The 26664-nt window shown below is 30.3% G+C and overlaps 1 protein-coding gene across 1 annotated transcript; it reads left to right on the top strand.

The window, feature by feature from the left end:
• Positions 1-1715: 1715 nt before the first annotated feature.
• LOC148282068 (maltase A1-like) lies at positions 1716-26320 on the top strand. The gene is made up of 13 exons (XM_088225672.1): positions 1716-1946; positions 12278-12457; positions 13525-13673; positions 13902-14027; positions 14955-15090; positions 15647-15764; positions 18639-18834; positions 21370-21477; positions 22908-23055; positions 24212-24309; positions 24398-24495; positions 24812-24946; positions 25421-26320. Exons 1-13 carry the CDS (start codon positions 1775-1777, stop codon positions 25554-25556), a joined length of 1800 nt encoding a protein of 599 aa, XP_088081798.1. The 5' UTR covers positions 1716-1774; the 3' UTR covers positions 25557-26320.
• The last annotated feature ends 344 nt before the right edge of the window (positions 26321-26664 follow it).

Genomic DNA, 26664 nt, shown 5'->3' with positions numbered 1-26664 from the left:
CAGTCGAAGAACGACTAAATTCGCGATGGGCATGACTGAAAGTATAGGCATGAGTTAAGTGTCATAGTTTTTTACGGCTCAAGACATGTCTATGTATTACTATGGCAACGCTAGTAACTCAATTTTTAATTTACAATCCCCCTGTTCATTAAAATATTAGTTGCATTAAGCATTTTAAGAATTAAACAAATACATTTTGTACGAAATTAGTCTATCAAACTCATAATGTTCTGAGTACGTCTACATGTTTGCAAACTGGCTGGATTTCCTTTCTAGGGAGTTATTTAAATATATGCAACAAATCAAGTTTTAAATAACTTACTAAGAGGAAATCCAGCCAGTCTGCAAACATTTGGACATACTCAAATATTGTTGAATTAACTAACTGGTAAAAGAAGAAGTATAAAAAATGGAAAATTGTTTTCTGGCGTTACCTAATACGTGAATTGGTTCAGTCAGATGAATCTCACCCACATGATAAAGGTTTCAGCTCTTTTACTTCACAAAAGTCAACAGATGAAAGAGTTGAGAAAAAGGGGGGTTTTTTAATCATAGGCATAATGGTGAGTGTTACACAATGTGTAAAATGGCCAGTCTAGGTCATAAACCCTGTCATAATGTATATGTTTGTGTATGTTTTATATGTGCGTTCATGTGTGTGCGCGGATGGCTCGGAGTGTACATTCGGTATTTTTATTTATTTTAATTTATTACCTCCATGGAAAACGCAAACGTTAACAATTATTATTTTCTCACTTGAAATTCTTATTTATTTATTTTTTTGTCACATTTAATGTTTATATCTTTTGCATAATTTATAAAAACTTAATTGGTCTTTTTATGTTAAAAAATTGTTGTTTTTAATACTTATTATGTATGACTGTATGCTTTCTGAATAAAATAAAATAAAATAAATAAAATAATGCCAAGACTTCCATATTCCGTGTTTAAAAATGCTTTCCTTATCTGTTGCAACAAATTTAGATCAATCAAACTAAACTTAGCAAACGAGTGGAGGCGTATGAAAAAAAAACAAAAACTAATCCTAAATTGTAAAATGTCGGCGTGGGTTTTCCGAGTAAAGAATACACTTTAAATGAAATTTTGTAATTTATTTGGGTAAGTTATTTAATAAATATTAAATATTTATTTAAATGAAAATAATGAGTTGAAATTGAAGTAGGTATATTTTTGCAGAACACTATAATTTTCACAAAGTAATTACTGTACTGCAGGTGTTGTATTATTATCGAGGTCGCGTTAGAGTAATTTATTACCAAATTCACATGATTTTGATCGTAATGGTCCATATTTTATCACAATAGACAAATTATATTGTCACATAAATCATTGTACCAACAATTTCGACTGTATTTATCTCGATAGAAACCTAACGTTTCAAATTCATCATCACTGATTTGAATGCTATTTTCAAAATCTTCTGCAGTTTTAAGCATTTTTACCAAAGAGTTCCCATCGAGTCGAAAGCTTTTGTCCCGGGTTCTGGTTCTATTTCATACACAAAACTGCATTCTATATTCACTTGGACATGAAGTAATAATTAATAATCGATGAATTTATTATGCGTTCATTACTTGGGTTTTGTTTTCCTTATCAGAGTTGATTGTGTTGTTAAAATTTTGATCTAGAGCAGTAAATATATTATGTATTGTGTTGATAATGATGTTCAAATAATTATTTCAAACATTTATGTTAGTATCAGCAGAAGTGTGGTTCTGATCGCATTTCACAGTGAGATAAATCAAAATTAGACATGGTTCATATGACGTTTTTAGTCACGGGGTATATTTATACAATATTTGCGGTATTGACGGGATGTTTTTGCGACATAGAGAATGAAGATTGGTGGAAACATATGCAATTGTACCAGATTTATCCAAGATCATTTCAAGACAGTAATGGAGATGGCATTGGTGATATAAACGGTATGTTGGTAGTACGTTTTTGATCTATAATTAATTTTAACCTTATTGTATGCTGCCCTCATAAGCGCATCTATTTGCTAAAGTTATATTTTGAGATATGACACTTTTTATTATTCATCAGTTCAATATAAATGAAAAAAAAAAACTGTAATTAATTAAAAGTAAAAACACAAATGTCAGTTCTTTCTAAGCATAAAACCTGTTTGTATCATATCAAGACTGTTTTCGTTTATTAATCTCTAGATGCTGTGTTAGTGCTTGGAAAAATTTAAAACAAAAAAAAACAAAATATAGTTTGTCACACTGAAACTTATCACTGTTTTTTGTTTTATATCAAATGATTCGAAATATTTATTTATTATTTTATTTTATAAATTTATTGCAAAAATAAGTAAACGCATTTAATACCAAGGAATCTGTATAAAACTATTGAATTAGAAAATGAATAGGGAGCGTCCACTATCATGGCGTGTGAAAATAGTTTTCTCGTGTATTTTGGACGTAAACACACGAGATAATACGGCCACGAGAGCGTTTGGAATACCAGCGCCGCACAGTGTTTCGTTTCATACAAGCTAGAAACTAAAAATTCTGAATGTACTTTTAACTCACGTATGCGATTCATTTAATCCTAAAAAGAGGTTTTTTTATTAAATATGTAATAATAATTCGTTTTATAAAAAAATATGTCACATTTTGTTATTTAATAAACGAAATAAATTTTCTTGAAATTGATATCTGCATCCAATAATGTATTTAAGGATCATAAATAATTGAAATTATTACTTTAATTCTATTGACTGATAAATCGGTCAACCTATAAAATAAATCATTGAAAATTATATTAGATACTTAGGCATAAAATAAAGATTTCACCCGAGAGAACTAATCTGCCTTCACTTGTTTTGTCAGAATAACCATTTTACAGCTGATTTTATTATGTTAAACATGACAACTGAAAGGATTTAAATAAACTTAAAAGTTTGGCATTGTAAGGAACACAGCAGTGAGGCAACGGACACAGCAACCCTTGGTATCTACTGTCATCCAAGGCGTTTTGGCTGGCAAGGCCATGTACTACGTATGCCTTCCGAGAGTCTTAACCATGCTTGCCTATGTTACAAGGCATCAGGTTCTTGGCGTCCTGGTCGTCCACTGTTGACAATTTGTGGGCAGTTTGCGTCAGAGTTGCGGTACGTGGACTTAACTTGGGAGGATGTACGGGAGGTCGATCGCTTGGCCGGAGGCAGATTATGGAATCCATATGCTCCACATAGGGAGCGGATATGGTATGATGATGATAAAACTTAAAGGTTTTTAAATAAAACATTTGTTACAAGTGATTTTCAAATAGATGTATTTTGAGAAATATAAAAAGAGCATGTAATGTAGATAAGCCAAAGGAATAAAATTATTGTCGAGAAACTCTATTAATACTAATAGAGTTCATTTCACTGGGTTTGGCGCCACAAATATAACAGGACATGGTTGACTTATTTTCAGCCAAAACGTTGCAAATTTTACCATCTACCATTGTTAAAAGCATTTTAAATTTTATGGACAATACTACACCTCCAATATTAACATTAAAATTTTCAAGTTTTTCAATTGCATCTTGAAGTTTTTCGATTTCAGACTTAGTAAGAATATCAGTTTCTTTGGCGAAAATAAATTTAATAGGACGACAATAAGAGGTTGAGGAAGGGCTTAAATTTTGCCAAATTACTATATTAGGGTCATCATTAAGCCTTAGTTGTATTGGAACGAATGACATAATAAATAAAAATTCATCTATTGCATGCTCTGTGTGAAATTTCTGTTTATAATTACTATGTCCCGAGCTTCCATCTCCACCCCACTTGCATATAAGAGTCAGTACAGAACCTGAAGGAACTCTTTCTTTTAAGACTTCTGATTCTACATTTAGCAATCGTTGCACCGTATGATTTAAAATCGCTTGTAGCTGGATTTCTGCACTAGTTTTCGTTATTTTGACAAATTCCTCGCTCAGGCAACATGCTTTTTTTGCTTTTCTTAAACTATAAAATGCCGGATATATGTTGTGGTCGGTTTTTATGGCATTTTTACGCATAACTTTGTAGGAATGCGAAGATAATTTACAGTCAACGTATAAACTTAGCGCTTCCTCAATTGTCAATGCCCGCTGTTTGTTTACTTGTTGACGTTCCCTACGTATTTTTTCTACTTCATTGGGAGTAGCTTTCAAAATTTTCTTTAGGAGATCGGCAACTGTGCGTTTTCCTTATGCTCGAATAGATACCTGCGTGGCAAACGAAAGTTCTTCAGATGTCTTCGTACTCACTAAATCACGCACTTTTGTCCTTTTGCACTGATCACTGCATGCCCCAAAATCCTTTGCGGGCCTTCCAGTAGACGTAGATGGTTCATTCATGTCTACTGAAGGACTTTGTCGAAAGTTTTCACATATCAAAATATTTTCACTACCGTCGAGCCACTCAAATTTTTTTTTAACAAATCTATCTAGTTTACAGCCAGATTCGGTCCATTTTCTGCTTATATTTAGTCAAATAAGCTTAATTTGATTTTTTAACAGTTTTTCACCACTTGCACCGAGTTCACCGACTTCAAATTTACTAACAATATTATTTAACACTCCTTTGAAGCCTTTCTTTCGTCGTCAAACTCTTCCACATCACGTACAATTCTTGCCTGGAAATCTCGTATCTGGTACCTGTAAAATAACAAAATAAGATAGATGCAACTTCGTGCGGTAAAATATCGAATTTGTAATGAATTGACAATAAATTGGTCTATTGAAAAATAAAAATAATATTTTGCTACTTTGATATACTCTCCGAGATAAATTCTCGAGAAGTTAGAAATTGATAATTTTTTAACTACTGAAAAATACATAAGTTAAATTATTGTTTTTTTAAATACCTAAATGAAATACATTAAAATATTAGAAAAAAAACTATACAACATACCTTCCAAAATAGCTTCCATTTTTTTTTAAATCGAAATAAAAAACTTTAAACTTGATAAACAACCTTTACACGTCGGACGCCAAAATGCAAATAAATGTAATTAGGCTTTCAAAAACCAATTATCCGACTTTCATATTCTGGTATGAATCACCCTAAGCATTAATCACCCCAATTAGGCTTACAATCGTCACACTAACTATCTGGTAATGCCCCCATGACGTCATCGTTTAAGAATTCAAAAGTGACTTTTTATCTTGTAGCTTGTATGGGTCAAAACACTGTGCGCCGCCGCCGGTTGGAATAGTCTCTATCTAACATGGCATCCTATCTTAAAGAACATTACAAAATATTTAACAACTTTTTTTTTGTCGTAAAGCTGCCGTTTTGCCTATGATTGAATTCAAAAGTAATTTATATTTAAATATACAATTCTTTTTGTAGATGTCAAACTCTGCTCTTTTTAAAAACGTAGAAATAGGACTTTCAGAAATGTATTAAACGTCAGTTAATATTATTTTAGCATTATAAAAAATCTAATGAAACGAAAAAAATGGGTAGAAATTGTAAAGATTTTAATAAAAGAATCCTATTGGAATTCATTTAAAATAAATGTTGTTACTGAACATTTAAATACTTAGCATTTTATACACAAAAAATAACTTCAGCCCAATTTTTTAGAATATGCATTCTCGTTAGATGCAGCCCTGATAGGTCAATGACGCTACTAACTTTTTTCTACTGATCAGACTGAAGATTTTAAGAGCTATAAAAATGTTCACTACAAAGCTCATTATTTTTATTAAACCGCATGGAAATCTATTCAGTAGTTATTTCGCCTATCGAGAATACACATACAATCATTGCCTTTTATATACAAACGTAGATTTTTTTTCTTTAAATAATTACTTCAAAAGGATCTTTGTAATGATTTCGGATAAAATCATTATCAAATATGAAAAATGTGTTTTTTAAAAGTATTTTAACATCAACGTTATTCTCATATTGGCACCCAGTGGTGCATAGAGCACTTCATTTAAATATCAGTGTGTCTCAGTTATCTGTTACATAAAGGTTAGGTGATAGGTCTTACGCTTTAGGTGCTAGTCCAGGAAGAATACATTAAAGAGTGTTAATCCACTAAAGCCAATAGTTCATGGCAAATCTGCAAGGAATTGTACCCATGACTAGATTCAGTTTCTATTTTACACACATAACTGTATTTATCATCCGTTTGGTCATGAAATTGTAAATAGTTATCGACAAATGAATCAAATATTGTTTTTAATACGATTTCTTATGGGAAAAAATATTTGTGCTAAATGAAAAAGTCAAGCGCCACAAGAGATTAAATATAAAATAAAAATTCATAATAAGTGGTAAAAATTAAATTAAAAATTAAAAATTAGAGCATTTAATTGTAAGGAAAAGAATCTCGAAAACGCATGAAATTATTAATTATACTATCATAATAATTAATTATGCAAACTAACATAAATATTTAAATTTACACACATTAGAAACTAGAAGAAAATGAAATGATTTGCTATTTTTATTAAAAAAAATAAATTCAACTTTTGACTGTTCCGAACTGTTAAAACGAATTAAATTTGCAAGTGCCCAGCCGGATTACTCGATTTAATAAACTCTTCTATATAAATGTCCCTACAACAAACTTCAGTGCACACTCCCCGGGGAGCTGTATATATCAACATATTACAACAGAGAATAATAAAATTTAAGAGAAGGTAATATGGAAGTCTAGGAATTTACAGGACTTATGACCCGTCATTGGCTGGTTTAAGAGGTCATTAGCCCTGTAGATGCTTAGACTTCTTTATTACCTTCTTTAAAATTTTATTCTTCTCTATTGTAATATGTTAATATTAACAGCTCCCCAAGGAGTTGAATCCAGTTCTTGACTACTAAAAATTGAACAAACTCAAAATATTGTAGATAAATCCACCTGGTCTATGAAGAAGTATAGAAATTGAAAAAATAAGGTTTTCAGGCGTTGCAATAATTCAATTATAGGAATCTTACAAGCATAAATAAAAGTTTCAGCTCATTAACTTCACAAACATCAACAGATGAAAGAATTAAAGGAATATATATGTTTAATAGTTTAATAATATGGGCAGAATGGTGAATGTTACACAGTGTGTAAAGTGGCCATTTAAACCAGCCAATGACAAGTCATAAGCCCTGTAGATGCCTAGACTTCTATATTACCTTCTCTAAAATGTTCAAAGCATGTATTTACGAACTGGAAAAAAAAATCAATTGGAAAAGGTGAACTAAAATCCCAACCGCCTATGTGCTCTGTAGCTACAGGACGTATTGAGATGTTTATTGTACGGCGCCCTTGAGATGATTTCCACAAAAACGGGGTTTTAAAAATTATCCGGAATAAATAAAATCAATCCACCGTTATTTTACCGTATTGTATGGGTTTGTACGGACGCGACATGTGTAAAATCTGCCTCCTGGATTATTTTAATTTTTGGTTTATCTAATTTTATTTTGCTACGGTATTTAATCACCTTCATTTGTTATGCTTTCCAACCGGTTAAATCAACACATTTCACAAACAGAAATATTTTATGCGAACGAAATTTATTTACCAAAACTGAAAAGTTTGATCTGGCGTGTAATCCATTTATTTACATACTTTTGTTTTATTTGTTTGAATAAAATATTTTCCGAAATAAAACAAAAATATTATATAAAATATTGTAAAAATTATTGAACATTTCCTTGTCAAATATAATTTATTAAAGCCTTAATGTAATAATTTTAATTTTGGTACAAATTTTTAATGATTTCCATATTAAATACTTAATCTATTTTTGGGTTCAAAAGAATGATATACTCGAGGAAAAATAACATCTAGACATCGTAGTTGCGAGCTTCCTAAATTTGATTATTTTTATTCATATATTTTTATTTTAATGTGTTTTAACGTACAACTAGTTAATTGAAAATTAAATCTTCAAATTATATTTTCTACGTATTTCATATAATTAAAAAATCAAATGTATTGTATTTCGATAATCTTTTAAATAAAAGTGAGACGATCAGCAATATGTTTTAGATGTCAGTACAGGAATAATAAAATAAAGTAGGTAATAGAACCATTAAAATAAATAATTTACGTCCACCTCGCCTGGAATCAAACTCCTAAAGAATAGCAGGCAAACGCGCCAACCACTATACAACAAGACAAAAATATGTCAGGTGGGGGGGGGTTCATAAAACAATATAGTAAATATGACTTTCAATACACAATTATCATCAGCTTAAATAATATCTTTAAAACCTATTTTATCTTTTGAAATCGTATTTTTGGAAAAGCTATAGATTACGCGTTGTGTTAAGAATTTAATCCGTTTTAAGATTGTGAAAAAAAAAAAACATAAAATTGAGTAATATTACATATAGGATTATATCTGCAAATGAACCAATATTAATAATATAATTATTACTTACATTTTATCTACATTAAACTTCGTTTTACACGGTTTCGAAATAACACGGTATAAAAAAAAACACAATTTTTTCGTAAACATTTTTTTAATAATGCGTTATAGAAATATTATTACGCTATTCGTTTTTAAAAAGCCCTAAATTGCTGTTTTGTTTTCTTGGCACTAACCCTATAGATCCACCATATGAAAAAAAATCGTTCAAGGTTTTTCAATCACGAAGTTAGCTATAGTTTCCAGAAAACCTTTTTACATATTTATATATATATATATATATATACACACGTACACATTTTAAAGTGTACCATAATTTAGTATTCATGATGTTTATTATGATACTTCGCTGGTCTGTCTTTAAACCTTATCATTCTTATGTAATTTGATCATTTATGACTGTGTTTCTGTAAAATAAATAAATAAATAATAAATAAAATAAAGGGCAATACATAGGTTGAGAATCGTTAACACAGCGACAAAACCGTATGTTGTTAAACCAAAAACCCAAAAAAAGATTGTGCAACATGGCAGCCTCCGTGGTGTAGTGGTCAAGACGCTTGACTCACGCACGGAAGGTTCCGGGTTCGATTCCCGGTGAAAACACAAAAATCAAAATGTGATTTTCCTCAAGCTTGGGTTTTCTGTGATTTAATTCACCACTGTAATTGGGCCTCCTGGCCTATTGTGGTGCAAAAATAAATATAAAAAAACATTAAAAAACACAACAAAAAAAAAGTGATTTTTCTCAAGCCTGGATGTTCTGTACCGTAATTCATCACTACAATTGGGCCTCCTGGCCTGTTAACTCTGTTTATTTAATCTCAAATCATGCTGGTGTTTTAAAATTAATTTTACGAAAAAAACAATAGAATGCAATTTTTTAAAATCTTAGAAAATATGACTTAACCCTTTGGTTTATATAAGATTTGTACTTGTCAACTTTGAAAAATCAATGGTTCAAGTGAATAAGAAAATAAAATATATTTTTATCAAAAGCGGAATATTCAAACACAAATTGGTAAAAAATAAATACAAGTTTTTTGTACATTACATATATAAAGTTAATGATAGTGTTAAAAACTAGTAATAACCGTCAACTGGAATATTGATGTTTTTTTAAAATAAATAAAAAAAATTGAAACTGCTTAATACAAATTATTAAAAAAAACTGCAACAAAAAAAAATATTTGCCTGCCCAAAAAAAAATTTTTAATACCACCATGAAAAAGTTAAAATACCTAAACTTCAACAGTCTCGCGGCAAATGCTATCGTTAAAATATTTTTTTTTGTTTATTTTTTCCTTAATCTGTAGGCTATAAAACATCTTTTCCGCATAAGGCCGTTTTGAATTTCCAAAAAATTAGAAATCGAACCACCCTAATACATGTGTTTTTAAAAATTCTTTGAATCACATTAAACATTTAATTTGTTAAAGAAAAACCTTTTTACCACAAAAAGGATATATTTGCTTGTTGTCAACGAGCTGTTAACCGTATAACGCAACGAAAAACCTTTGGATTAAACCAAAATAAAAAATAAAAAATTCAATTTTCAAACAGGTGAAATCATGCAAATGATAATATGGCCTAATAAGCTAACTAATGTTATGTGAAACATACGGTAAAAAAGAGTACAACAATGGTATTTTAAAAGAATTTATAAATCGTGTTATGGTCCCGTGGCTAGTATCTCGGACTCATGGTTCAAAGGTCCGTGGTTCAAACCCTACTCTCATTTTCTTAAAGTGAGTTATTTACTTAATGTTGAACATGGTTCTTAAAATTGAATATCTGGGTAAATAAAAAGAACACAAATATTTATTTTTTAAGAAAATTAAAAATATTCATGATTTATGTAGTCTTGTGTTTCACATTTACAATAATGTATTTTATTTAATTAAAAGAAAGTAAAACACACGTAACTAATATTATTTAAGTTATTTTTCTAAATATCTTACTTTTAAATAGTTTAAATATTTATATCATCCGTCTAACTTGTAAAACTCTTAAGTCTGAACTTATTTTTATTAAAGGGAGAGTAAAAATAATTTTCACTTCACTAGAGAATTGTAGCGATTTTTTTAAAGAATTTTGTTAATTGCAAAACTGTTTGAATATATCAGTATTTAAAAAATATTTTTTAAATAAATTTATTGGATAAAATTAGTAGACATACTTAATAACAGGGAATCTATGTAAAACTTATTCATATAAAATAAAAACGGAGGGTTCTCTGTTTATAAAAGTCTTCATTTAACATGGCTCAGCCTGTACTAAAATGATGATTTTTTATCTTTTAGAGCATAAGTGGTTCTATAGTAATAAAAAATTACATTAAAAAAACTAAAACTTCTTAATTATGAATGCCTAGCTAATCAAATGAATGAATTTTAAAATCGTTTTTATACAAATATAAAGTTTATATATGTGCCAAAAATACATGTTACTTAAACATAAATAATAAAACATAATATATAGTAAAAAGCAAATATAAAGCAATGAAATACATACAAACATAAATAATATGTGTACCAATTATATAATTATTATTATCCACATTTTTTTTTCCTAACAGAAAACGCCAAAATATAAATTTCGACCATTTGTGGTTGTACGAGCTTGTTGTACGAATTTTGGTAGACGATATTTTATTTTTATTTTATTTTATTTTATAAACATAAACGGAAAATCTGCCTTTTACAAAGATTTATAATATTAACATATTTTTTTCCTTTTTTTTAAAAAACATGAATTTTAAAAACAAGATTTATACAATTATCATTTATTTATTGATTTAACAATGATCAAAAATTATAAAAGATTTATATTTAAAAAAATAACCTAAAAATTATTCAGCATATTCAGTACAAAGTTTAAATAATAAAAAATTCTACAGTAAAACAACAATAAAATCATGAGTACTGTTTCACACAGTTAGGCAAAGTGAACAAAAAACTGTATATGAAATGCATGAATAAATAAATATAATTACCATTCACCATCTTTGAAAAAGTTCAAAAGGTTTGTTCTATAGGAACAATACCCTACTCTAAATATATCAGATACGTGGGAATAACTATTGCCGAGTTCATGAAGTATATTTAATACTGCATTACAAGTATACACTGTCCGTGAATTGTTGCTATAAAACGGTGGCACCTGTCTAGTCATTCTTCCAGGCACCCTGAAGTTGATGAGAGATAACAGTTCAGGGCAATCCCATATTGAATTTACAATTTTGAATAAATTTAAAAGGTCTATAATTTTCCTTCTATCGTTAAGTTTTAACGAATTTAATGTTTTTAGTAAAAGAATGTAATTTCAAAATTCATGACTGATTCTAAGTTTAAAATTTATATACCGTAAAAAATTTTTTTGGACTCTTTCAAGAGAATTTTGGTGACAGTTGTAGTAAGGAGTCCATATTGTAGAGTTATACTCTAACTGGCTTCTCACTAATGAAGTATACAGTATACATCAACTTCAAAGTGCCTATGTTTTTGAATTCCTCAGTCACACGTGAAACCATGAAGCACATGAAGCCTAACATTTTTGGAGATTTACTAGTAATAATATTTATGTGCCTAATAAAGGATAATTTTTGATCAAATACGATACCCAGGTCGCGTTTCTCAGAACTTGAGCCTAATTGCATATTACCAATCAAATAATTGTGTTTAAATTTTGAGGGTTTGTTATTGAATTTTTTTAAAATTAAAAATCATGATTGAAGTTCTAATACGGAGAATTTTGCAGAAAAAATAAACAATTTTATGACTAAAACATATTTTTTGAACTACAGCATCACCGCTTACTTCCATTCGAGAATTCATATTTGTTAACTACATGTTTAAAACAGTAATGTATGTTTTCATGGGTTTAGGGATTCGTAGCAGGCTCAACCACCTTTCAGACATTGGTGTAAATGCAACATGGCTGTCTCCTGTTTTTCCTTCTCCTATGAAAGACTTTGGGTATGATATTTCCGACTACTATAATATTAGTCCGGAGTATGGGACTATCCGAGATTTGGAAAATCTAATTGCAGAAGCAAAAGCTAAAAGTAAGTATAGTCTTTAACTCATCTTGTAAACCTAACCCAACCTAACCACGTGGATAACATTTGATAAAATAAAAAATACATCTGAACAGTAAATACTAAAATCCAAAGTGGCTAATTTAAGTGGTCAAAAAAAATGTTTTCTAATAAAATAATTAATAGAAAATATATAAACGTTTATAATAATACGCATTATAAAACATTTAAGTTTGTAAGTAAACATTATTGATGGAAGCTCATTGTAATTTATTACCTCATTAAAGTACAAGTGATACTTTCATCCACAAATTTGAAATGTCCAGTGACCGGTTTCATCGCTTTCGCGACATTTTCGAGACTGGTATTTCAATATAAAATTCAACGTATCTATGCAAAACAGAGGTAAGGGATTAAATTTAATTATTTTTGTTTTAAGGATCATTAACAGAGTTTTAAGGGTTAACTAATGAGTTGATTTAATAAGTTTGAGTATTGTGTAAATTCATTTATATTTTTTACTTTCTGAGTTTGATTGCTGTTTATTATAGTTTCTGAAAAACGAAGGATAAAAAAGTAATTATTAAAATTATTACAACGGGTAGAGAAATGGGGAATACACGTGTTAGCTATTCATTAAGTAATTCTACGAATACACTTTATTAATGATCCTAAAATCAAACATAATTTAATTGAATTTTTTGTCATAAAATTTTGAAATCTCTAACCTTACCTCTGGTTGGTATAAATACATTGAATTTCATAATAAAGTTGCCAGTCTCAATGATGTCGCCAAAGCGATGAAACCGGTCACGGGCCATTACTAATTTGTGGATTAAAGTATCAGTTGTGTTTTAGTTCTATATTAAAATACATATTTCTGTAAATAAGAATAAAAAACTCAATTGTTCAAGGTAGATTTATCATAATCCGAATCTTGCTAACTCAAAAACAAATTGAAGATAGGTGTATTATCATATGTAATGAAAATGTAATAACTAAAAACTAAAAGAAGAAGCTAGAAAATTATGTTTGCTTTGGAATATGGCATGATAAGATTATGAATAAAGAACGTTTTTGCAATTTCTTTTTAGATATACGAATTCTCCTCGATTTTGTCCCAAACCACACGTCTGATCAATGCGAATGGTTCAAGAAGTCTGTAAGAAAAGAGCCAGGTTTTGAGAATTTCTATGTATGGCATGATGGTCGAAATGGTGGCAGAAGCCCTCCAAGCAATTGGGTATGCACAATCCTCTTTATCTTATATTGTCGTAAAAAATGGCAGTTTTTCTATTTAAGCTGGGTACCATTATATATACTCAAAATAATTGAGAAAAAGTATTTATTTTTAAAAATCAAAATTTTAATTTATGTTTTGCAACTAATTAGTTAAAGTGGTAATATTTTTTTATTGAGGCAAAACTTTTGTATTATTTAGTTTTCATGCAATTTGGAAATTTTATTTCAGATTTCTGTTTTCCGTGGACCAGCGTGGACATACCACCCTGACAGAAAGCAATGGTATCTTCACCAATTTCTCAAAGAACAACCAGATCTTAACTTCAGAGATCCCAATGTAATTGCAGAAATGAATGTACGTGTAATTTAGGCAAACGAATTATTTTATTTGAATATTATTTTTTTATGAAATTAACTTTCTTTCTTTTTCTTTTTTAATTATTTATTTATTTACATGCAAAAGTTTATTCTACATTATTTGAGACACAAGTCTCAACTCTATGGGACTAAAAGTCCTGTGTTGAGATGGGACCAGCAAATAGTTGACACAGACACATGAGTATATCACCACAAATATAGGATCAGAAACATACAAAATATATTTTTTTAAACATATATATGGCAAATTTATTTCAACAGAGAGGGAAAACGTTTTTGAGAAGGGAATATGGAAGTCAAGGCATTTACAGGGCTTATGACGTTTCATTGGCTGGTTTAAGTGGCCACTTTACACACTGTGTAACATTTACCATTCTGCCCATGTTTGAACATCCACATTTCCTCAACTCTTCCATCTGTTGACTTTAGTGAAGTAAAGGAGCTGAAACCTTCATTATGTTGGTGAGATTCATCCGGCTGAACCAATGCACATTAATATGGTTAACTGAAAACTCAAAAATTCGGAAAATCATCAAGGAGTTTCCTACTCAAATTCCAATTATTAAAAAATAAAATGCTTAGTTCTTGTTTTCATGCTAGTTCATATTTAAGTTAGCTCATTTTAAATATATAAAAAATAAAACAAACGCATAAAGTTTTTGGTTTGTTGAAAATTGAAACATTTTATAAAATGTGGTTTAAAATCTACGAATGTGTTTTGTTCAACTATACGTTTTATTAAAATCCAGATGTTTTCCCTTAACACGGCAAAAACTGAGGCTATTATTTTTAATAATTCAATTAAATTAACCTTTTGAAATAAAGAATTTATACATCAATTATATTTACTCTGACTAAATTTTACACGAAGAATGATTTAAACATTATTCGAAATAAATTTCAGAATGTTTTGAAGTTCTGGTTGAACAAAGGAATAGCAGGATTTCGTGTGGATGCCATTCCTCATTTGGTAGAAGTTGATGTAGATAAAGATGGTCAATACCCCGATGAACCTTTATCAGGAGACACTGATGATGATGGTGAATTAATATTTATTTAAAAATTATTTACATGTTTATATTGAAACATGTCAAAAAGTACTTGGAAGGCATGTTTCCAAAATAAAATTTAAAAAACACGCAATAATCAATAAATTAGCACTACGCAATCATGTTTTAATTACGAAACTTAGGCCGGGTTGTTTAATCTTAAGAATTACTTTTTTGAAAAATTCAGTATTCCTTTTTTCATTAAAAAAAGGTGTGTTTAAAAATGGACACTATTACCTTAGATTATAAACTATTACAAATAACCAGGAATAAGGTTATGATTAGGATAACTTTATATCAGATTTAAAGGTCAGGTCCGTCATCAAACAACCTGGGCTTAGTGAAAAAAAGTAAAAATCCAAATGATAATGAGAGCTTATTACTTTTGACTTGTTGAATATTGCCATAAAATGTATTATTGGGTAAATCATCAAAATGTAAATATATCTTTGAAAAATAGCTTCGTTGATGCTTCTTCAGATCTTCAATTATGTGCAAATAAAACATTCCAAGTTTAAGATTTTGAATATTTTTGAAATAATTTTAGAAAGCTATGGATTTCTGAACCATATCTATACTAGGGAAAGAGATGAAACATACGAAACGGTTTTTCAATGGAGAGCAACTCTGGATAAAGTTACTGAAGATACACAGTCAGAAACGAGGTAAGTCAATACAAACAACGTCATAACTGTAGATATTCACAATTTTTTTTTATAGACTTCAAAAAAATGTTTTGAGACCTCAATGATTTTTGAAAACCTAATCTTACTTTATCTTATATATTTGTAAAAATCACCTCAAGGGCGCTGTACAGTAAATAAATATCCCACCACGTTTTGCCGCTACAGAGCGCATGGACGGTTGGGATTCTTGTTCCTCGTCTCCAATTATGATATACAGGAGCTAGATTACAGCACGTCTTGCAGCTACAGAGCGCAAAGACAATAAGAAATAAAGCCCCTTTTTACATTTAGATTTTTTTTTGACAATGAAGTTAAGAGATTTAGTGATATTTTAAAAATTAAATAAAAAACACATGTATAAAGTTAGATAACAACAAGTTATGCAGCTACTGAGCGCATGGACGGTTGGAATTCTACACCTCATTTACTAAATTGAAATATTTTATAGTTGTTTACATTTACCTATTGAAGCTAGATTACTAATCGTCTTGCAGCTACAAAGTGCATGGACGAGTGAAATTCTGGCAACTTAAAATTATCAATAAATTTCCAAAAACAAACATTGAGCATAAAAGTAAATTTGTAAAGTGTTCGTGCTAAAAAGTAAACAATAAAAAACTAAACAGATAAAGCACTTCAACACTATGGATAACATAACAGATAAAAATATCTAAAGGGTAGCTTTCGTAGATTTTGGGTAGTCACTAGTCAATGTCGCAGTGTGGCAAAAGTACAAACACATGTTGTTTTCTAAATTCCTAGTAGATGATCCGGTCCACGTGTAGTTGCCGGTGATCTTATTTGAAGAGTGCACTTCTAAAACAAGTATTTAAATTTATTGTGCTGGATTATTTTAATCTTATTTTTAAAAATGCAGGTCGGTGCTAATTAAGCTCCTGACGTCGCTGCGTCCTGTAAATATCTAGTGTGATCCTTCCAGTTATTAAAACCCTGAAAAACCTAGGTTTATTAAGATCTAGGTTACACGTGAAGGGCGAGTGTACTCATCATCATCGTGTGATAATTACACTCCTAGGTAACTTTAAAATCAGCATTTTTGAGTTATCTACTAAGTACACCTTAATTATTTTTATTTTATTTGATTTATTTATTTATTTATTTTATTTTTTTTCCATACATATATTATTTACAAAGATGTGTAACTAAAAAAATACACTTTAGAAAAATACATCTTAAAATTAAGCTCTAACATAAATTGGAAAAAATGCCAATAAAGACTTCAGCATCTGAGCATATTTATTTTGCATATATTTATTTACTTTCTTTTTTTTTTTTTTTTCCAACACACATTTTTTACATAGAAATATAAAAACCAACTTTAAACTGTACCAGTGATTTAATGTTTTGTAGTTCCTTGGTTAGAAGATTGAATGATCTTGGATGAACATGTAAGGAGTGCCTCTGTGCGAATTTAGTTCTGCATCCTGGATATTCTACATATTTCTATCTACCTCCATGAATGCTTCAAATAAGCAATAAGTTATTCATTACGATCACGTTATGATGAATTGAATGCATGGTTTTCATTCACGAGAAAAATAAAACAATGATGATTTGCATTAATGAAGGAGAATAAAACTATTTGATTTTAGTGGGTAACTCAGAAATATTGACTTTGAAGTTACCCCATTGTAGTAATTACTCAGCGATATTAAAGAAAAACATGTTTTTAACATAGCTTTCTTCCTTTTCCTAAGAGCATCGGGATATTAAATGTTGGATTGAGGTTGTTGTGGTGTTTTTTTTCCAGTTGGAAGTTGACAGAAGAGACGGTGCTAGTGTTCCAAGGTGTATTTCTTGCATGCTGTACGAACCTTTGTTGTGAATCGCGAGAGAAACGGTGATGAAGAGTTGTACTTACTGCACTTGGACTACATACTGAAACTGATTTGCTGAACGACTGGGTCTTGTTTAGGCTGACTATTTGGGTTGACTTGCTCGGGCTGACTTTTCGGGCTGACTTACGTTACGACACCCCGTAATCTTTTAAAGGCCACGTTTCTTTGTTCTCCATATCTCCATGTTAGGAACGAGGTTAATATACTGCAGAATGTTGTTTTAATGTAGGTGAAAGTTTTATGTACAATACTGTTGGTCTTGCAGAAAATAGTGTATGACTTGCTACTGGGGTCGTTGCTTGATATTCCAGGTGAAATTATTACAAGTGTGTGTGTTATCAATCAATAGTAATAGGTAAGTTCTCTCTCATATTCAGAATCAACTAGTGAACCTGCAAAGATGCTGCTTTTATTTGCGATAAGAAGCATCACATTCTAGTGTATTTTATCATTTGCACTGTAGAATCTACACATGAAAGTTGAATTGTAATGTGCAACTATACTTTTCAATTTGTTTTTATTTTAAACTAAAATTTGATTATTGCAAAATTGATAAAAACGGGTATTTGAATATCATGAAAAGAAAAAAAAATACCAAAAAGTATGTATAATACGCGTGGTAACGATAAAGTTGAAAATTTTTAAATATTGTTTCGAGTATGTCCAAATGTTTGTAAACTGGATTTCCTCTCCAGGGAGTTATTTGGGTCTCAATTTGTCGCAACAGAGAGAGAGAATACGTTTTTGATTAAACTTACTGGTAAAATAAAAAATATAAAAATTGAAAAATTATTTTCAGGCGTTTCCTAGTAGGTGAATTAGTTCACCGGATGAATTTTACTCACACCGTAAGAGTTTCAGCTCTTTTACTTTACAAAAGTAAACACCTGAAGCCCTGTAAATGCCTAGACTTCCATATTCTTTTCTCAAAAAGGTTTTCCCTGTCAAGAAATTTAAGTAAACATTTCTCATTGAATTATTTTGATCGTTGCAGGGTTCTGCTGATGGAGGCCATGAGTGACGTTAACTTGGTGATGAAATATTACGGTAATGATACTCACGAAGGTGCCCATTTCCCATTCAACTTTAATCTCGCATATCTCAACAAGGATGCAAACGCCAGGGTCCTTGCAAATAATATAAAGGGCTGGTTTGACGCATTGCCACCTGGACGTGCAACCAACTGGGTGGTGAGTAGAGAAAAAAAAAATATTTCTTCGCTGTTACTACTAATACTAAACGTCATTTAGAGATGATGGACTGCCGTACAGGTTTATTCTGACAAACATTTCTAGCTTCTTCCACATTCATACATTTTCTTCAGTTCTGTCTTTGACATGAACAGACTTATAATTTTAGTTTATCTGATCATGCAACGTATTCCTTGGTCGTCCTCGTCCTTTAAGGTAACGTACCTTTTAGTGTTACTATTTTTTCGGTCTCGTGGTGTAGTGTTCATCTACCATGCAATAGGTTTTCGGTTTGATCCCTAACATGGTTGGCATGAAATATTAATTTAAAAAGGTGTTTTTGCACTAGAATATTTCAAAGTCCCGGGACTGGTATTTGAAGCGTAAAACTGATCACCTCAATTCCACGCAACGTTGCCATGTGCACTGCGTAATTCATCATCTCCTTACCTTCATCCACCACAAATGACGCTCGGGGCAATATAAATTTGTACTTTTGATGCAATTAGGGTTAAGTGAGTATACAGTTGTCGGCACCAAAAGATATGATATATTATTTAGAAAAGTACTAAAAAAGATCAAAAACAGTTTCAATCAGAACAATTTGCACTAATATATTTAAAATGGTTGGATAATAATTTCTACAGAAAATTAGAATTAATCTAGCATGCAACAGTTGGCTATCACGATCTTTATGCTGTAAATTAAAATGTAAAAAAAAACTATCAATCTTCTGAATTTCATTGAAATTCTACCGATTATTAAACATTTCAATATTTTCCGAAACCAGCCAATGACAGGTCATAAGCTCTGTAAATGCCTAGACTTCCATAGTCCCTTCTCAAAAACGTTTTTCCTCTGTTGAAATAAATTAAAATATGAACAACTCCCCAGGGAGAAAATCCAGCCAGTCTGCAAGCATTTGTTGAAAAACATTGTTGAATTACTACCTGGTAAACAAAGAAGTACAAAAATTGGGAAATTGTTTTTAGGCTTTTCCTAGTAGGTGATTTGGTTCAGCCGGATTAATCTCATCCACGTGATAAAGGTTTCAGCTCTTTTACTTCACAAAAGTCAACAGATGGAAGAGTTGAGGAAATGTGGATGTTCAAACATGAACAGCATAGTGAATGTTACACAGTGTGTAAAGTGGCCCTTAAACCAGCCAATGACAGGTCATAAGCCCTGTTGATGCCTAGACTTCCATATTCCCTTCTCAAAAACGTTTTCCCTCTGTTGAAATAAATTTAAACTTTTTTACTATTTATTCGTCCCCAAAATGGGCAATCCCCTTTTAAATGATTTGACCAAATAACCCCTATTTACTGTTTGCTCAGAAAGTGACCTTTTCTGCCATCTTTTAATTTTTAATATTAGAATCATTTTATTTTTCAATCTTACACCACAGTAGACCAGGTGACTTGATAACAATGCCGAATTACATTACAGAATACCAAGGCTTGAGCAAAAACAGATTTTAAATTTTTATGACCTCAAAATTTTCACCCGCGAGAAGAAACTAAATAAATAAAAAAAATAAAATAAAATTAAAAAAAATATCCACCCACCCTTATTTGACTGGACCGAGTGAATTGGCGCGGTACTTGCAAAACAGGCCCGTGCATGACAGACACAATCAATCATTTTTAGACTGTTATTAAAATATTAAAGATAGATTTTCGACTCCCAATGCGGCGATCAATATTCGGCACCACGCAATACTAAATTTAAACAAAAGTGGTAAAATAATTTAGTTTTCTACAAAAGACATAAAATATTTATTTTTAAAAATACTAATAAGATTTAAAATTTTGATTTAGACACAACCAACACCATCGAATTCTAAATTGGCACTGCAGTAGGCAATAAAACTCTCCATACGATTATGCTGCACTCTGAACCTAGACTGCATGCATTATATTTATCACAAAAAGTGCATCTATTTTTGAGTTTAATAACTCCACAAAACTATCAGATATCAAACAATTATATTTTTTAAAATTCAAACTTAAAAACAATATTTGAGTTTGTCCAAATGTCCGTAGACAAAAGACTGGATTTCACCCCCTCGGGAGTCATTGAGATTAACAAATTACAACAGGGATGGAGAATACCTTAAATCCAGTCTTTTGTCTACGAACATTTGGACAAACTCAAATATTGTAATGAAACCAACTGGTCCAAGAAGAAGTTTAAAATTGGAAAATTGTTTTCAGGCGTTGCCTTGTATGTGAAATAATTCAGTGAGATGAATCTCTTCACAACAATAAGGGTTTCAGCTCTTTAACTTCACTAAAATCAACAGATGGAAGAATTGAAGAAATATGGACAAACATGGGCAAAATGATAAATGTTACACAATGTGTAAAGCGGCCACTTTAACGAGCCGATGACAGGTCATAAGCCTTGTAAATGCCTAGACTTCCAAATTCCCTTATTTAAGGTTTTCTCCACAGCTGTTGTAATTTGTTAATCAAACTGAAATGTTTCAAATTCCAACAAAAAAAATCTCAGCTAAATTTGTACATTTTTTAGGTTGGAAATCATGATCAACCCAGAACAGCTTCGAGATTTGGACCTGAAAGATCTGACGGGATAATTATGACATCTATGCTACTTCCAGGAGTAGCTGTCACGTATAATGTACGTTTATTGTAATAATTAATTATAAATGTTAGTGTAGTGGGTGTCCTGAACAAGAAACGGGTACATCTCGGAATTCGTTCATTCACGAAGTTAAATAAACGTGTTTATCTTAAACATGTAAAATATTTTAATTTCAATAAGATAATGAGACCTGAATGGATTTGTAAAAGATATTTACTTTTTTTTTCTTATACATTGATTAACAGTACACAGCATAAAAAAAAAAGAAAAAACCTTGCATAAACATAGCCTGTGCTTAATTTAAGGACTTCCTTTTAAAAAAACAAAACTTTGAAGTCTAAAAACGTGTTTAAAAAGTAAATTAAGCTTTACTTCTCCTTTTTCATGAATTCGTTCTATTATCTTTTAATCTTGGTACATATAGTTATAATTTTTATGTCAATTTGTTTTTTTTGTTGATAATTTCCGGTTTTTTTCATTTGTATTAGAAACGCGACGATTAAATTTTATTAATTATTAGTTTGACACTATCTAATTTCTGTGATTTTTTGCCTATAAATTCGAATAATTAATAAAAAAATAATAAAAAAAACAATTTTACATTTCAGTGTGGTAGAATTTAGGAATGTACACATACAAACATAAACATACATATACATATACATATACATACGTATATACATATACAACATATTTTTGTTCAATACTAATTCATTAAAATCTTATGTTCAATAGTATATACGTGAAATGGATATAGGTATTTCGTTATAAATATAACCATGCAACTGTATACATACTAATGCAGTGGTTTTGGCACATGTTTTGGAATTTAGGTACTAGGTGAAGAAACATTTAATGTGATTGAGTATTTAACATTTACATGGCTTTATTGACATCCAACTTATTTTTTTCACTTTTTTCATGCGTTAATTTTGATGCTAAAATTCACATGTGTTTATGATCTGATGCTCGCAAAGTCTTGCTTTTGATCTAAAAAAACTCAGCCAAAATCAAGTAAGGGTTTTTACTAGAGCCCTTACAGAGCACTTCAGATCGATCAAACCTTGCTAGAATGAACCTTTCCGAAACTTCTAGATGTAGGTTCTGCAGTGCAGATGAGGAAACAAATTTTATGTGAATGTGATGCTTTACATCATAAAAGGAGTCTCATCTTCAGGAGACCACTGGTTAAACACAAGGATGTTAAAAAACCGCCCCCTACCTTATAACCCTATACTTTATGGATCTGGAATAGAGGGGGAGATTAAGCAAAATGTTAACTCTCGCCTTTCACACAGTAACCAGTAGCCAGGCTTTTTATAGATCTGGGCTTGGATAGCGAGAACTATTCACGGAGACCCGTCACAATAGATCTTCACAGGTTGCAGTGACATTAGGAGCTTGCATAACAATGACCTCCTCAACTAAAAATAAGAATAAATTCTGATGCTGTCATAAATTTTCAGGGTGAAGAAATAGCAATGACGAATTTTTATTTAAGTTGGGAAGATACAGTTGATCCTTCGGGATGCAATGCTGGAATAAATTCATTTAACATGACATCTAGAGATCCTGAAAGGACTCCTTTCCAATGGGATAGAACATCTAATGCTGGTAATTTAATAAATAATTATTATCACTATCAAAACTATCTTATTGATCATTTTTTTCTCGTGATTTATAATGCACTGCTTTGGAACACCAATACAGTACTTGTAAACCTAGTCTTTTTTAATTTATTTAAAATGATTTGGTAAAGATTCAATTGAACAATTTTAAATACTGTTTGTTGTAAAAAATGGACAGTAAAAATGCACGTTAAATAAATACTAAAACATTAAAGCATGTTTCATTAAAAAATATAGTTTTTTTTTACTTTGAATGATATATTAAATCTGAAAGAAATTTTTTTACGGAAGTCAAAGCCTAAAAAATTAATTTTTAGTTGAATTCTATGTTTTGAATAAACACACTTCAAAAAATATTATACACAGTTTTTCAGGACCAGGCGAACATTCCTCACGGTAAGCTTTAAAAAAAAAAAAAATTCAAAAAGTCATTATTATTTGTTTTTTTTTTATGATTTCAAAATGGAGTAAATCTTTAATTTCTCAGACTAGCATCTTTACCCCTTCCCGACAAAAAAATCTTGTGATTTAAACGTATTTGACCAACGAAGTGATACGCACCAGACGCGGACAAGGGAAGCGACTGAGTAGGTGATGGGTAGGGGTTTGTGGAGGGACTGCTTGTCCGAGAAATTTAGGATTTACTACATTTTGAGTAAATTTTTTATTTTAATATTTTTTTGGAAAAATTTTAGTAGGTTTTTAAAAAAAACTTACTATGAGGAATGCTCCTCTGAAGTTTCGCGCTCTGGCCCTGAAAAACCGTGTATATTAATGAGTTAAATTGTGTAAAAGGGCGAAACAAAAAACATATCGCACAATAATAGTTGCACAAGTTCAAAATAGTCATTCTCCCGTTTATAAATATTTCTGAATAGGATTATTTTAAATTCGCAAAATTAACGGCATAATTCTTTAATATATTTATCGGGCTCTAAAAGTAAAAACAGCAATTGTTTTTTGTTAATGTTGTACTCAAATTCAAGGAATGATACTGTTATGTCTGAAAAAATAAAATAAAACTTGATTGTGTCTTTGTTTTTGCAAGTAAATGTTAGTATACTGATAAATAAGGTTTTTGAGTTGTGCCACTATTATTACAATTATGCGACATATATATTACTCTTTTGTTTTATTTCGAGGTTTTTCATCAAGCAATAAAACATGGCTGCCTGTTGCTGATAATTACCTCGATTTGAACTTAGAAAAACAAAAACAGGAAACTCGAAGTCCTTATAAGGTAAGCACGTAACTAAAATAATACAAGTATGTAAACATATACTCAAAATACCTAATAAACTATTATTTAACACGATGTTACATTTTAGTTCTATCGTCAAATGTCCAGCTTGAGACAAATGGAAGTGTTTAAACATGGTGATTTGAATGTAACAGTACTTAATGACGATGTTTTCATGTTTACCAGGTATTATTTTTTATAAATAAACATCTAATTTGACAAAAGCTTATTTATATTTAAATTTAAACGGTCACAAAAAAAATCAAAATTTGACCAAACCGTGACGTATTAGTGGCTTGGCCAATGCAACAAATCATGTCCGCGGGAGAAAAAAATATTTTTTATGCTACTAACAAGTACAAAAAAAAAATTGTACTTGACACTTTCATAGACCATTATTAATTTTTAATTGTTAAAAAAAGTTATATATACGTATTTACTGTTACCAAAAATATTGTTCTTTGTATGAAAAAAAGGTTACTTGAACATGTATTTTTTCCAGGACAACAAAAGATGTTGGCATTGTGGTTGTTAATACAGGATCTCAAACTTCCAATGTCGATATCAAACAAAACATTAACAGCATAAATAACTTGAAAGTCCTTGCTTCGAGTGTTGCGTCTACGAAAAGACCAGGGTAATTAGTTATATTTTTAATAATGATATACGCTGAGGAAACATTGAAAGAAGATATGAGAAAAATTATCAGAAAGGTGGGATCGCTGGATTGTCGAGAAACAAAATTACCGCTACGAAAACTTGGCTGATAACGTTTTGAATGGGTACGACATATTCACAAAACTCATTTTCGCTAGGTGCTTTAAAATTGTTTCCATAAAGACCAACGACAAAATAATATTTTCGCATTTGTAGTTTAGAAGAATGCAAAAAAAAATAATCAAATAGTAACCATAATTCAATGAGACAATCGTTCTTTATCGAATTCAGTTCATCTTCTTGCAATGTTAGGCATTCAATATATATTTTTTATTATTTAAAACTTTTAAAACTGTTCACGTCCAGTAATTTTCTTGAAATTCTTTAAGATTTTCATATTTATTTATTTTAAAGAAACACAACAATGTTTTCAATTGTCATTTTTTTGTTGCAGGGACGTTTTTCCAGCTGAAAGCTTAGATTTACTGCCCTTTGAAGCTTTGGTTCTGACTAATGGAGTCAATCGTTTTGTAATCAATTTTGTAATGTTTTTAATCATTTTAATCACATTTTTGCAAAATGTTTATTAAAATGTACAACTTACCAAATAATAGGTTTTGGGGACTGAAAAACATATATAGTTACAATAACAATACGCCCGTGTCGCAGATTTATTGTATAAAATGAAAATAAAAAAATAAAAAAAATTAATTATACACACAAATAAAAATCTGTTTTATTAATTAAAGAAGCAATGACAATTATGAAATGTGTATGTCAACATCGGTCAAATAATGACCTAACAGGGAAGCCATTAAGACCATTATTTTTTATTTTACTTGAAAGTGTAGATTGTAGATTTTTTTTCCTTTTTCCCATTGAGTAATTGTTTTGATTTAAGGTAATTTATAAACAAATACGTTTATTTCTATTTAAAAAAAAAAAAAATATATCTTTTTTTTTTCTATTGAATATGTTCTGTAACTTGAATTATAAAAATGAAACTTTTACTTTATTGGTTGGTTGGAAGAAATTGCCATTTGGCAATAAGCCCGCCTATGTTCAAATAACATTATGTACAAAAAGTTAGATAAATAAAAAATGAATAAATAGATTGCAGATAGTAACTGTGGAGGAACCGAACGCGATCCAGTGAGCACTTTCAAGTTATCTTGTAAACCTAACTTCAAAGCGTAACTTCGAACTGGGGACGAGCAAAATTACAGCTTGTGACACTTTCCACGAAGCGATCTGACCGACCACCCAGCCTTTTTTCTAGCGCTTATATCGTAAATTCCTTTTAAGTTTGGGTGTTCTCATGTGTACTATTGCAAAATAAATACTTTACACGTAATCCGAATTTATCTTTTCGATCCCGAGTCAGTTTAATTAGTTCATACACACCAACGGCACAATATCATCAATTCCGAAAGTTTTAATGTTGCAAATGGTCTATTCTACTAATTAGATTATTTATATCAAATAATACTTCTTATTATAATTTTTTTTTGTGTCTTAAGAAAAATTGTAATCAGTTAACTTTCAAAAGCTGTCATACCATTGATATTAATTTAAAGGCAGACCATATAATTCCGCCTGTTCCTGTGATGTAACCGGTGGCGGCGCGGCGTTGCTAATTGCAGTTGAATTTCCATATCTCCTTAACTTCTCAATTCAGTTCAGTACCGAAAATCGGAA

The sequence above is a fragment of the Micrasema longulum genome, unplaced genomic scaffold, assembly GCF_059751315.1.
Source record: "Micrasema longulum isolate JH-2025_06_02 unplaced genomic scaffold, ASM5975131v1 h1tg000380l, whole genome shotgun sequence".
In the NCBI taxonomy this organism is placed as follows: Eukaryota; Metazoa; Arthropoda; class Insecta; order Trichoptera; family Brachycentridae; genus Micrasema; species Micrasema longulum.
Note: the sequence above shows the minus strand (reverse complement) of the source record. Positions and strands in the feature narration are given on the sequence as shown.